Source organism: Diuraphis noxia, unplaced genomic scaffold (assembly GCF_037042655.1).
Source record: "Diuraphis noxia isolate RWA-SAM2 unplaced genomic scaffold, SU_Dnox_SAM2 contig0001, whole genome shotgun sequence".
In the NCBI taxonomy this organism is placed as follows: Eukaryota; Metazoa; Arthropoda; class Insecta; order Hemiptera; family Aphididae; genus Diuraphis; species Diuraphis noxia.
In genome coordinates this window covers 103866294-103880060 of record NW_028301711.1, presented here as the reverse complement: position 1 = coordinate 103880060, position 13767 = coordinate 103866294, and the positions used below count along the sequence as shown (strand labels likewise).

General features: G+C 30.3%; 1 protein-coding gene across 3 annotated transcripts in view; it reads right to left on the bottom strand.

Moving 5' to 3' along the window:
- Positions 1–8032, bottom strand: part of LOC107163193 (Calcium/calmodulin-dependent protein kinase I) — a 396057-nt gene extending 388025 nt beyond the window's left edge. For 2 of the 3 annotated variants that reach the window (XM_015510478.2, XM_015510479.2), the window contains exon 1: positions 7523–8032. In XM_015510478.2, coding sequence (XP_015365964.1) covers positions 7523–7626 — 104 coding nt within the window. In that variant the 5' untranslated portion in view covers positions 7627–8032. The remainder of the gene's footprint in view (positions 1–7522) is intronic. The other variant, XM_015510480.2, reaches the window with a different exon arrangement.
- Between the last annotated feature and the right edge of the window lie 5735 nt (positions 8033–13767).

The window sequence follows — 13767 nt, the reverse complement described above, 5'->3', positions numbered from 1 at the left end:
AGTTATATTTGTAATATTTACTTTATTTTAACAATCAAATATAACAATGGGAAATTAACAAATATTGAAGTGTATTAAGTCTAGACTTTGGTAATATTATAATAATGAAAACTGACTGTGATGTAAATATATACCATATACGTGTCAATATTTGAAGTGCATCTGCGAATATCCGGTAGTACAGACAAATATACTTTTGAAATTAGGCATAGCTCGTAAATTTATTAGTGTTTGAAAAAAACAATCATCGTTTGATTACCGTAATAACATTGAAAAAATATGTTAGTTTGAAAAAAAATGGTGACAATATTACTGTTATTGTCGTTGTCGTTATCGCAATTAAAAATAACATAATACAAATTATTAATATACAGGGTGATTCTTTTATCAAACAACACTCATTATTTAAAAAAGTATTGACTTTTTGCAAAATATTTTTGCATATACATAGTTTCAAGTTGTTAAAAAACCAACGCTTTTATTAAAAAATTATATTTTTAAAAAATTTTATGCTTATCATTTTTTAAGTTTTTTACTTTTTTGAATGGCAACATAGTTTTTTAATTTCATATTCCAAAGCAGAATATTTTTCTAAAAATGTTGATACATAAAAATCGAATTTAGGACGAGTAGTTTATGAGTATTTTAAGTTTAGACAAGCGGAGTAGTGGACAAACATTTTGCGGGGTAACCCCGTACCGCTCCACTCTACGAACGTTTCCCCAGCCCATCACATTCAGATTTTTGGAAATTTTTTTTCATTAATATTTAGTATAGAATTTTTATGAATTTTTACGACAAAAATCAGAATTTGTACGGATTTATTTTTAAAGGAAAAAGCAAAAAAATGTGGGGGGTGCTGTAGAAACGTTTCGCCAGCCCTCCCAAATTTAAAAATAACTTTTTCCAACATTTTCTTTCGCGAATATTTAGTACGGAATTTGTATGCAAATTAAAAAAAAAATTTCCCTCCAACCGAAAAAAACGGTTTTTCCACATCAGGTGTTTCCCTAGCATGTTTTTCAAAATTTTTTTGTTTATGATTATTTTGAAATTGTTTTCTTAAAAAAAAATGCTTTCTATAACTATTCAGGGATGCAACAAATTTCCCTACATCCAGTAAATATATATTTAAATGCACCTTCTTATTTTTTTAATAATAATCGATTTGTTGAGACTTATAAAAATTTTTTCTGAAACACAAGTAGGTACTAGATTTGTTAAGGCCCGTTTAATGGAATGTGGCCTATTATCTCCATTCGGCACATCCCATACAACATTCTTGTGCACGCCTATAATTCACGTGATTCTGAGCGGAGCGACGAACGTATTGGTGTTATAATGATGTTTTTTTTTCATTTTTTTTTTTGGTGCCTGTCATTATTCATCACCTTTTTGAAAAATAAAAATGCTTAGATTTTCTTCAACAGCACCTTTTCTGACAGGAAAGCGAATCTTTGTTGGTAATTTTTTATTTTTATTTTTTTATTTTTTTTTTTTTTTTGGGGGGGGGGTCAAAAGTAAAAATTGATTTTGGTAAAAATGTATAAAAGATTCCAAGATGTGGCAGATCTTCCATTTTGAATATTTTAAATCGTATTCAATGGATAATAAGTAATAGGTTGGGATACTTGAAACACATCCCTATTTAACAACGTTAATCAATTCAGTCGCTTAGAGGACATTTTATTTGAATTTTTCGCCGCTATTTTATTAGGCGCCTCGAACAGAACTTTATAAAGGTTATGTATACAATTTTAAATATTTTAGCGGTAAACGAAAATAATTAAATATAATATAATTATTATATATCATCAATTTATTTATTTATTTGTTAGCTTAGCTGTTAATTATTAATTGGTGACCAATTTTTTTTTTTTAATTTGTCACAATTTTACCACCCTGCAGCTGATGACCGATGGTAAGTTGGTAAATACGAAAATACTGAAAGTTGGAACAGAAGCCCTATAAAATAGCGGATTAAATAAGTAGTAAAATGTCCTCTGTAAACGGACTCAATGATAAGCAAGAGACCAATAATAACAATAACAGTGAATGGTTACCTAGATCCCCGTCCAAATTCCAACGATCCAAATGACACTGTAGCTGGAAAAAAATCCCGAGTAGCATATCCTGTAGGGGATTGATCATGAATTAATATATACAGAATACGGAATTAAAAGGTCTTATCAATGTTTTTCTGAGTCCGCCAGCTTCTCACTATTTGACATGATAACTAGCTCTTAAAAAGGATTGTTCTGTGGTATCATGATAATAAGAAACTAAGTAACATTAGCTCCTTATTCTTCCGGCTAACACAAAATATATTATATAAATTATAAGTGATAACTGATAGTTGTAAACAGTAAGAAGGTATGCGTTTCACTTAGCACACGTTTGTTTGGTATCCTGTATATGTTAATTCGTGGGATTGACTAAATATAAATGATTTATAAGAATTTTATTATATCGTTATTTTAAAAAAACCGTCTTACCCCCTGAAAATACAATTCTACTTTATATATAAAAATAGTGGTTGGCCGGCAAGGGATATCTGAAATAAGCGATCGCATCCTGCAGGATCCCAATTAAGCTGGGCCCCATGTACATTTGGAAGAAAATTTAAATAAACTGCTTATAAAAATTATTTCGATCAAGATGACTGAATTCCATTTGACCAATTAGTTGTTATTTCGGTTACCTTCGGGTCTCGGCCCGTGGTTAACGACCTTGCTCAAAGCAACGTAACACCACATCATGACTCTCGATACATGAGTAATATGTCTTGAGTTGTCATAAGGTATATTAAAAATTTAATTTATTTTTTATTTTTTTTATTTAAATCTGAATGTGATAGGCTGGGGAAACGTTCGTCTCCACTCTGCCAATCTAAACTTTAAATACCGATCTCATAAACTACCAGCGCTAAATTCGAAATTTTAACGTAATAATTAATAAAAAAAAATAGCTTTATTAATTTATGAAATTTTAAGTATATGTTACCATTTGAAAATCAAAAGTTGATAGTGGTTTATCTAATAAATATAAGGGTGAAAAATATAAAAAAAATAAACAATTCAAGAAGAGTGTAAATCTACAATTTTGAAAAAAAAAATTTGAAAAAAGTCAATACTTTCTTTAAATTATGAGTGTTGTTTGATAAAAGAATCACCTGTATTGTACACAACAATATGATATTACTTGGGACATGGCCGGGTGCGGCTTGTCGCGGGCGAGACGACGTCAACGTATGTGTTACATTATTTTGGTCGGTATTGGGCTAGGGCAAATGGATCGAATATCCCCTGGCAGTTTATTTTATGTATGTCGTAAAAAGTGAGTGAATAAAAAACAAAAGGGAAACGTATAGTACCTAGAGACCAATAATTGTTTTTATTTTATTTTTCGGACGATAAAAACGATCGCCCGCGGTCAGTTGGCATCGCAAGAAAAATACTATGTTAATAATGATGAAAGAAAAAACGGCATTGTCGAAATCGCATAATTCGTTTTTTATATAAAATCAGTGTCTATAGTACGTAAATATAAGTTTAGCTGTTGGTGGAAACATTTTGTAATGAGTACAGTCGGTGTTATGATATAATATTGCGGCGATGGCCGTCGATAGGAGTGGCGGCAGCGGCAGAGAAAATTAAAAGCGACACAAGGACGCAGTCTTGTATTACCTATACACACTGCGGGCGAGCGCTGCATGTAGACCTTTCAGGTTAGGAGGGGCGCGTACAACGAATCCAGAAAGTATCGAATTAATACTGTCATAAAATTGATAAATTTCAATGCGTAAGTAATTGAAAATTGAATTATCAAATGTTCTTGTAATAACGAGTTTTTTTTTTGTTTTTAATGAACATCATAATATTGCTGTTATCCATGAAACTACATATAATGATACCACAGATTATATAAAATTTATATAATCTATGATGATACGTTTCTCGATAAGGGAGATTTTCAAATTTGACAAATTGTATACACAGGGTGTATAGTGTGAGTAATGTGCGATCATTATTCATTAGTGTTTACTAAAATGAATAAAATTGAAACGCCTATGGCTGAAAAATGGCGCGTAATACAATAGTGGTTGACGCGACGATGTGAATTTCACTGCATTTTTAAATATTCAACGATCCTACATGGAAAACTCCACCACAAAGACATTGAGAAAACGGCCGCTCAGATAGGTATTGTATATGCAGAAGCAGTTGCCTATACTACCCGCGTATAGTCTGTAATAAATAATAATCCATCATAACGACAATAATAGCATATGAAATACATCCATCGAAATCTCAGAACAAAATTTTCTATCCCTTAACAGGCGGGTATGTAATGTTGGAAAAAGAAAAAAACATATCTCACCAGTTAGTACTAAACCTACGGTGTTGAGATGAACGACAGCGAGCGACCATCTCCTCAAACGAGTATACAATAACAGTAAAATAAACATTATTATTATCAAAAGTAATAGTAGTAGTAGTAGCTGTTGTATAAGTTATAGAAGTATTTATTGTTGACGTGCGATAATATATTATTATCGTTGTACCGTCGAGTGTTGAGCGCAGCGAAATCTATTTGGACATGTAACAATAATGTTATACGGACTGATCGAATATAATATGTCTACTAGTTAATAATAATAACAAAAACAACAATCCGTTTGCAAGAAATAACACGTATAGAACACAGTACGTAACTCGGCTATATTAATTGTATTATTATTATTATTTATTATCGTGTCTTACGACCATTTATCCTTCTGCAGCGTTCGAATCAAATGCGAACAAACGGACGACTCATTGTACAACGCACACGTAAAGTCCGCGACCGAGACGGGAAACCAGCTTTTGAAAATCCATCAGGTGTCATCGTCACCGCCGCCACCGCATCGCGACGGATGAAAACTTTTACGGGTAAACGTCAATCGGTTATAGGCATAGACCTATAAAAGAATGGACCGCGCATAGAGAGAGATCCGTGAATCAAAGATATGTGCGAGAGAGAAAGGGCTATGTTAGAAATACCAAAGACGATATAAGCAAAAATATATTAATTAGTCTTTGAAATATTTTATTTTCATGCCATTACATAATATTATTATTATTGAACTATTGAAGTAGTTCTATTTCTGTATACCAGTATACCTGTATTGTTTTGGGCAGTATTATATTTTAATCTATAGTATGTCTGTAATATGTGAATATTTCAAGATTAAGGTAAGTTACTTACTAGTTACTACCACTATAATTATTATATTATTCTTTTATAGGTCTCTGGTTATAGGTATACGAGGTATAGAGGTGGTTTTAACCTATTGGGTACTTCGGCCTATTAATTTATGTTACTCGCGTCAGTGTGCCAGTTTTTTTTTTTTATTTATCTGTTTATTTTCAGATATATTTTTTGCCACGTTATTGGTATTTTTTATATATATACTATCTATACGCACCGCAAGCTAAAGAGATTTGTAAGTCTGGAAATGATAAAATATTACGATACGTCACCGTCATGTCAGTCACAGCGCGGACGTGTTTGTCACCGGCGAGCACCGCAAATGAATAATAAAATTAATAACGCGTCACAGCCGATGAAGAAGAAAAAGAAGAAGAGACAAACACACATCGCGAATTATTTGTCTCGCGTGCTATGATTAATAATTATTCGATATTCATGCAGTGCATGGCATTTACTAGCCCCTCCCAGAATCGGCGAGACTGAAATACATCATAATATTGCATGTAGGACATTTCCCTCTGTACATTTTTCAAGGCTTACATTATCTCCCCATATGATAGTGTTAAAATGATAACAAGTATCTATATTATTATTTAGAAATAAGTACTTAGCGATAACAAGGAATCTCAGGTCTGACTTTTTACAAAATGCGATATTTAAACATATGAACAAGTAGGTAGGAATTTTTTTTATTAATTATTTATTGTATTTCTTTGAAGTTTTATTTTTACTTGGTTTGTTCTAAACATAGCCTATTTATTTTTTTTAACCTAATACTCGTATTACTTTTTATTATATCAATTGTATCAAATACGCAATGATCAATCGACATTAAAATACGTATAAATAAATAAATAATTAAAGGTAATTATACTGATGAAAATGTATTAAATTTTATTTTATTACACACTAAAAAAAAATTAATTATTTCATATTCAATTACGTATTTGTTTTTAATATTTCGGGCGAATTGCCCATTAACTAGTCATATTATAATATTATAACGACCCTAAATGATAATAATATGACTGTTGCCAGTCATTATTATCTATTTAATACAAAAAATACAGATTGACGGTGGCAGTGAGAAATTTTTGAAATTGGCAATATAATTATGAAAGAAAAGAAAAGAAGTGAAAACGCATTGGGTTTTCGAGACCGTTACAACGACGACGTCTGTCTGAATTTTTGTTATTGCATTCTCGACCATTACTCATGAAGACACAAACATTATAAAAGTATTGATAATATGGGCTCGGTTATATTTATGTGATAATATGCCATCTCTAAAGTACTATAATATATACGTTGTACCTTGTGCAGTGTCACCCAAAAGTCACAAATCACCCCCAAGCAGCCAGCGGGACCACGTGAAACATTGATAATATTATATTATATTCACAGGCTTCCGTTGTATAAAAAAAAACATTTAGATTAACAATTTTATCATATATTAATTTGCCACTGAGACAATCAATGGGTGATATGGGACTTTTGAGACATAGGTATTTACACTTGCACTATATCTAAGTACTGTACCTAGGTACTTCACAAAACACGTAAAACTTATACGTGAGTTTTCCGGTAAAATCGACCGATTTAATACTATAACAAAACATATTAGGTATTACTGTCGTAATGATGTTATCGTACATGGGTAACGGACAACCCGGAAATGAAATACAAAACATCCTGGGGATGAAGGTTATTGTTATTAAATATTATTATACTATTATTAAATGCATGTGTAAAGTAGTGCCTACAACTGATATCGAAAATATGTTTGTATAACTGTAAACTAATTATTATTAAATAATTTACTATTTCTAACCGATTAACCAGTGCTTGAAATCCAAAAAATTATTCGGAGTTTAGGGCAAGGGGTAGAATAAAAATGAAAAAGAAATACAATAGTCTCTCACAAATATTATGGGTCAAACTTGTGGTGACAGTGTCCTTTCGTCCGGCTCCTATCGCATAGACAAGTTGGGTAGCAAAAATATTAATGTTATTACCGAGTTGGCAAAAAAAGCACAAATTACGCAACCGAAACGGACACGGAGGAACCGACCGCGGCACTGATGGCACTTCCGGTTTTCGGGAACGCGGGCTTGCGCGCTCGACATGATATTTTTTATACTATTATGTGAGTGACTTACACTCCAACAGGCGGGTAAGCAGGCACTTTACGCATTTCATATAACAATACGGACACACGGGTTTTATATACATAACACTTAAGTATAATATGTGGGCGGTTTGTACTCACGTGCCAAGCAGGTCTTTGACGTCGTACTTGTCTTCGATGGACTGCGACTTTTCCGCGTCCTTCTTCGTCTTCTTCGACACGTCTTTTTTGCCAAACAGCGGCATGGCGGACAAGAGAGTGATTAGGTACTCCAATTACACTTTGCCAGGGAAATTGGTGAGCGAGGATGCTATTTGGCGAACGGGAAAAACGATGCGAGAGGAATAAAAAATTCTTCACGACGGCATGACCAACGGCCAAGGAGTTATAGACAATATTCGTCGCGCGTGGTAAACGGACGGGTTCAAACACGAAGTTAAAAACAGATAGGTATACAATTTACGGTCAATGGGTGAACGGACTTTTGCTGTTCACGATCGGCGACAGTATTAACAATAATAAATTATTGTAATATGAAATTATTTTGTTGTTGTTTTTGTAGACGCGAACGCGTGAACTGAGGTTAATGCCGAGAGATGACCGTCGTCACGTCAGTGCGGTACGGCTGACGCGATACCACTGTCGAGTGTTGGGCAAACAATCGTCGTGGAGTAGGCGGCGACGGCGGCGGCGTACCGAACTGGCGCGCTGCTGCTGCCGTTGGCTGAACTTGGTGGGAACCGCAAGTGAGTTGTCTACCTATAGGTATGTTGTAGTATTTTAATAATTAATTTACATTATTAATAATATAATATGGTAATAATTATATTATATTATATTATTTGCATGTGGTCACCGCCAACCCAGCCTCTGAAAAAGCTACAAAAAAAAAAAAAAAATACATTAAATCGATCCAATAAAAATGTTATCGAAAATAATAATTAATTAAACTATTTTACAAGCGTTCAAACATTATTTGATATTATTATCATTAAGCTTGTACTTTTTATATATGTGTTTTTTTTTTTTTTGTGAGTAGAATGATTAGTGATATAGGTACATAATATTGTAATATTATGTCTTTATTCATTGCATAGTTAAATGGTTTTAATTAATATTATTTTACTTGATTATGATTAGTGAATATAATGATTATAAGTAAAACATTAGGTAGATACCTACTTGTAATCAATAATTGACGATTTGTTTCGACGATCTTATTAGTTGTTAGCTTATTACCACATAATAATATAACCATGTTATGTTGTTCAACTAATGACTATAATGATACTAAATGAGCAGAGAAGTGCTGACCAATATTTCGTAGGGTGCCACTCACACAACTAAACATTAAATAATTAACTCATAAACTATTCGTCCCAAATTAAATTTTTACATTCCAAACATATTGAAAATACTATTCTGCAATACAGAATTAATAATGCGTGATGTCTTTGAAAAAAGTAAAAATGAATAAAATCATGATGACAAAATTAGTAAAAAATAAATTTTTATATATTTTTTCAAACAAATTTTGTTTTTTAACGATCTATGAGTAATAAAACAAATAATTTCGTTTATATTACGTTTATATTTTCTAAAATAATGTCGATCTTATACGGTATTAATTCACCATCCAGTATACTGTCAATAAAAATTTAATCCTTACGTTGGCCGAAGCTTTGACGTTCAAATATGTATTTCAAGAGTTAAAGTTAGGTATACCATTCATCTTATGATTCATTTATTATTTAATTTTTTTATTTATTTATCTCGTATATTTGGAATAAGATGAAAGATCAATAATATGTGAAATTATTTTAAGACTGACGGTAATGCAGAAAAGTGGTATTCATAGAATTGGATTATCTAAAGAAACTGAAGTGAACCTAATCGCATCGCCATCTTCACAACTTTATCTGTTCATTAAGTTCATAAAACAAATACGTAAAAAGCACATACAGTAATTACAATTAAAGTAGATTTATTGGCACTGCAGGTAGTACACTCTATTGGCATCCCCAAGCTTAAAATGTGCAGCCGCAAAGTATAAAAACTATAAAAGCCTTTTATTATGATTATATTTTGAAGTAAAATTTATCAATAAATACAAAAATGTTTTAGTATGCCTATACTGTGTATAGAGTATAATATTACTTCGGTATTATATATCCTTCTATAAGTTATAACATAATATTATGAAATAAATAATAACTTATTATGTTTAGAACAGGTCACAGATTTATAGCTATTATTTATCTGTGTAACAATTTTCATAATAGTATCATATTTAAGAAATACTTTGAACATAGGATAACGACACTTTTCTTTATCAATGGCTGTATGCAGAATGACTTATATATGAATGTGAGCGCATTTACATTGTTCCTTGTTTAAAATTTTGTATGACTTATAGAGATCTGTAGCATGAATATTAAATAAATTATGCGTAAAAGAACAAGCAAAACCAACAAAACTTATCAAAGTTGTGTTATATTATGATAAATCATTTCATACAAAAAACGATCTTGAACAAAGACGGTTTGTCTTCCTCTATGTGCAAAGAGAAGATGTTGAAGTCTATGAGATGTCCGTTTTAAGTCTCAAATGTGAAGAAACACTGTACGTATGTGTTATCTATGTTCGGTCTCATGGATATAGGTATTGTAAAAAAAATTGAATAGCGATGTCTATAAAATATCGTAGCTCAGTGGTGTATGTATAATCATTACATAGTAATGATACATAGAAGTTACATACTAGGTAAGTGACATGTAAAACATGCATATGGATAAAATGGTTTTCAATATCTATAAATAGATAGTGATGTCTCAAGGTTATCACAAATACATCGAGAATATATTTGTAGTTATAATAATATAATACTATCAGAACTATTATTAGGGATAGATTATTGTACTATATTTACGCTGTTTTTATATGTTTTTGTTTAAATGTTATTGATATAAGTGAATATTACCTACTCGTTTATTAAATTTAATTAAATTGTACTGCTAATTGACCAACACAATTAAATTTACCTGTTTGGCTGTTAATACCTTTCGATTTCGAGTTTAATATTATCTGTTTTATTGACGTTTCCGTTGATACATTATAAGATATCAAGATGTCTTCAAAACAGGTAATTATTTCATGATTGAAACAAATAATTATGTTTAATGCTCAATTGGCGACATAATGCCAATATAATTAGAATTTTTTACCAGATTATCAAATAAATTCCTACCTATAATCATAGGCGTAACTAGGGGGGACTTGGGGGGATTAGCCCCCCACCAACATGAATTTTAGCCACTCCTGTCGTAGATCTTAATCCCGCACTTCCCAGCAGTAGTAAAATGTTTGAACTAAATATCGTTTTATTATTTTTTTTATTAATATCTTTGAAACTAATGACTAGGGCTCGGAAGTTGTAGGAGTTGTATATTTTTCTGTATGCTCTCAATTTATAGGAGACCAAGCTAGAAATCCAATGACAAGTTTTGCATTTTTTTTGCATATTTTGTCAATTTTAGAAAAAAATTCACTTTTTTCAATTTTCATATGCTTTTTATGCTTATTTCTATATTTTCATTGGATTTTTTATGCTTTTTTAAATATTTTTGTAAAATATTTAGCCCAGTTACTTAATCACTAGTAGTTGAAACATGAACTAAGCCATGATCCGATGGGCTTTAAAGATTTGGGAGTTATGTATAAAAATCCTTAAGCTATCATAGTTTCACATATATCTTAAGAAAATTTAACTTAAAATAATACTTAAAATAATACTTAATAATATGTTCATATTTTAATGTTTTCACAATACCACCTTGTTTATTATTTGTTTTACATTACAATCATAATCAATTAATGTAATGTGTTTGGGGGTTGTGGGGGGTAGAGCCCCCCCGCTTAATCTACTTATTATCAAAATCCTTGGGCTGAACCCACTCCTAACTTTAGGGTCTAGTTACGCCTATGCCTATAATATATTATGAAAATATTAAAGTGTTTATACAATTTTATCCAACTAAAAATTATTTAAATACCTATACCTAATATTAACATATTTTATAATACTTTTTAAGGTTATTAATAATAAATTAGATTTCTGTAGTTTATTTCAAATGTAAGAACGATTTCTGCAGTCAAAAAAAAAATACACAATAAAAAGTAGGTATAATTTGTTTACTAATAATTATGCTATATGGAGGGGGTCTGGGCCCTTTGAACAATATTAAACTAAACTAAAAGTAATTAATATTATTTTGCAATAATTAGTATGTATATACCATGTAGGTAACGAACGCGTGATTATTAAAAGAGTTTAAATACACCGTATTATTACCTATACCTATTAGACATCTCAGTAAAACGTCTCGATAGGTAGCTCACTTAGATCCCGTTGATGATAAAACGGACGAATATTTTTTTTACATATTTTACTTTGTATGTGTAGTACTGTAGTCTGTAGTGTACTCGTATACTCAATGCGAAGTCAGTGCGATGAAAATGTGTAAATTTCCGTAGTCCCATCTGTCTTATACTGATTGCCTATTATTTTTCAACATTGTATACTCTGACTTTACAAGATTGGACATTAAGCGTCTCTGGGTTATCTCAGTGTCGTTTCTGAGCTTAAACATCAAACTGCACATGTCTCAATGTGACACTGCGTTATTGCTATGCAACTAAAATTTGCACACAGGGATCTTAGCATACTCTTATTGTATAAATAATGAAATTCAAGTTTAAAAAAAATAATAAAATTTCACTCTGCTGTACATTAGGTTACAAATTGATAATTGACACTTACTATAATGAACTGTATTAAATTTAAATTCAATGATATAATACATTGTATACAAAAAAAAAATTCTGAACGGAGACGTTTTGTCAGTCTAAGTTATTTTATACTATATTAAGTATAAATTATTATTATTTAAAAAAAAAAAAAAAAAAATAGGTACTTACCAATAAAATAAATTCCAAATGAATCAAATCAGGTTCATTATGTACCCGATTCACTTATCGTTCATAGCAGAATATTATGTAATATAATAGGGTTACGTCAAATAATAATAATAAAATTGAAGGTGAATTAAAATATCAATAATAAAAACTGAAAAATTAAAACACATAATCAAAAAAGTTGATTTGTTATAATACGTCCAATAGTAAGTATTACAATATTAAGAGAAAAAATTTAAATAATTTAAATAATTGATAATATAAATTATAATATATTTTAATCTGCTTAAAATTAATGATAGAGTTATAAATAATAATAATAAATTATTTATTAAGATTAATGATAATGTCGTGAAAAATAACAGAATTATTAATAGTATCAAAATACAATTATCATGGTATCGTAATATTGCATTTTATCGAATTTTATAGTTTGTTTATAATTGGATATTGCGTAGGTATACATCAAAAATACCTTTTTTAAATGAAATAACCCAAAATATTTCACTTTGTTATTTATTATAACTTTTTGCGGAAAATGGTAGTTGTTAGAAAAATTATAAGAGTGGTTACCCGGCGGTTAAATATAATAGTTATACGACAACAAGGGTGTTGCCAACTTTGTAAAATTAAAATGGATTTGGGTGGCACTAACTATATACCACTGGTTATATTTTATGATTAACTATGGTCACTATGATTTCTACATAGGAAATTTCCAGTAATAAAAACTTATTTTGCTCTATATTATACTATGATTTCTACATAGGAAATTTCCAGTAATAAAAACTTGTTTTACTCTATATTATACTATGACTTCTACATAGGGAATCTCCAGTAATAAAAATTAATTTTACTCTCTATTTTACCTCCATGTTATATTGTATTTAATATGTACAAATATGCTATATTTATGAAGAATGAGAGACATATTATTGCTATCACTCATTGGTACCCGTTAACATTTTTTTTCAATTTTCATAATCAACATTTAAAATTTTTAAGAATTGTTTTTTTTTTCTTTTATAGGTTCTAAATAACACAGCTAATTTGCTGATGAATATTTGGATGGTTAAGTTCCAAACAAATTCATTCTATGTCGAATCCATCTAGTAAAATCTAAAAATTCAATTTTAATAATTCTTCAACATTCAGAAATGCCACAATTGTTAAATGTATTAAAAAATTTATTATTTATTACATAATTTTATTTAATCTGAGGAATAGATTATATACGTATAGGTAGTGCTAAAAAGTAAAAACATTTTAAATATTATGTAAAGATTTTGTCATCAGTGATGTCTATATATATGTAGGCTGTAATTATTATTGCGATGATTTTTTTTCACGTTGGTATCACTGCTGGTTCACTGGTATAAATCATGGTTAAACATTCTTATCATTTTTCTGAC